At 36.2% G+C, this 475-nt stretch overlaps 1 protein-coding gene across 1 annotated transcript in view; it reads left to right on the top strand.

Moving 5' to 3' along the window:
* Window positions 1-475, top strand: part of LOC119585848 (maestro heat-like repeat-containing protein family member 1) — a gene marked incomplete in the record, with an annotated part of 26,167 nt that overhangs the window by 10,761 nt on the left and 14,931 nt on the right. The window contains 2 exon segments of the mRNA XM_037934580.1: window positions 15-83; window positions 235-403. Of these exon segments, the coding sequence (XP_037790508.1) occupies window positions 15-83; window positions 235-403 (238 nt within the window).

Raw genomic sequence — 475 nt, 5'->3', positions numbered from 1 at the left:
CTCATGTTTTACAGGCTGCTGAAGAACAGATATCAGTTGATGACCCACAGAGGATAGACAATCTTGTCAGAGATGTTGGCACGGTAAAATATATTATAAGATGTGTTGTAAAATGAAAGAAAAATGTTACATAAAGTTCATTTGTCAGACTTTGCACTTTGACAATATTTGAGAAGAGGCAAACAAAATATGAAAATATGTTCATTACCTATTCCCCCTGTCCCACTTTTTCAGGTCATTAGCAACAAGTTAACATTTGTGCAGCTGAGGTCATTCTTATCATGTGTAGTTGTGGGTCTGCAGGACAGACTAGGAGAGTCCTCATCCGGAGTTGCACTTGTAATAACCACTATATTTACTCTCCGTGGACATCAGCTTCACCAACACATAAAGGAGATCCTAGGCAAGTTTCTGCTAAAGCCTAATTTTTTATTGTTAACTTCTTTTCTTTTTTTCACAAAAATTATCATATAGA

This window comes from Penaeus monodon, chromosome 20 (genome assembly GCF_015228065.2).
Source record: "Penaeus monodon isolate SGIC_2016 chromosome 20, NSTDA_Pmon_1, whole genome shotgun sequence".
In the NCBI taxonomy this organism is placed as follows: Eukaryota; Metazoa; Arthropoda; class Malacostraca; order Decapoda; family Penaeidae; genus Penaeus; species Penaeus monodon.
Note: the sequence above shows the minus strand (reverse complement) of the source record. Positions and strands in the feature narration are given on the sequence as shown.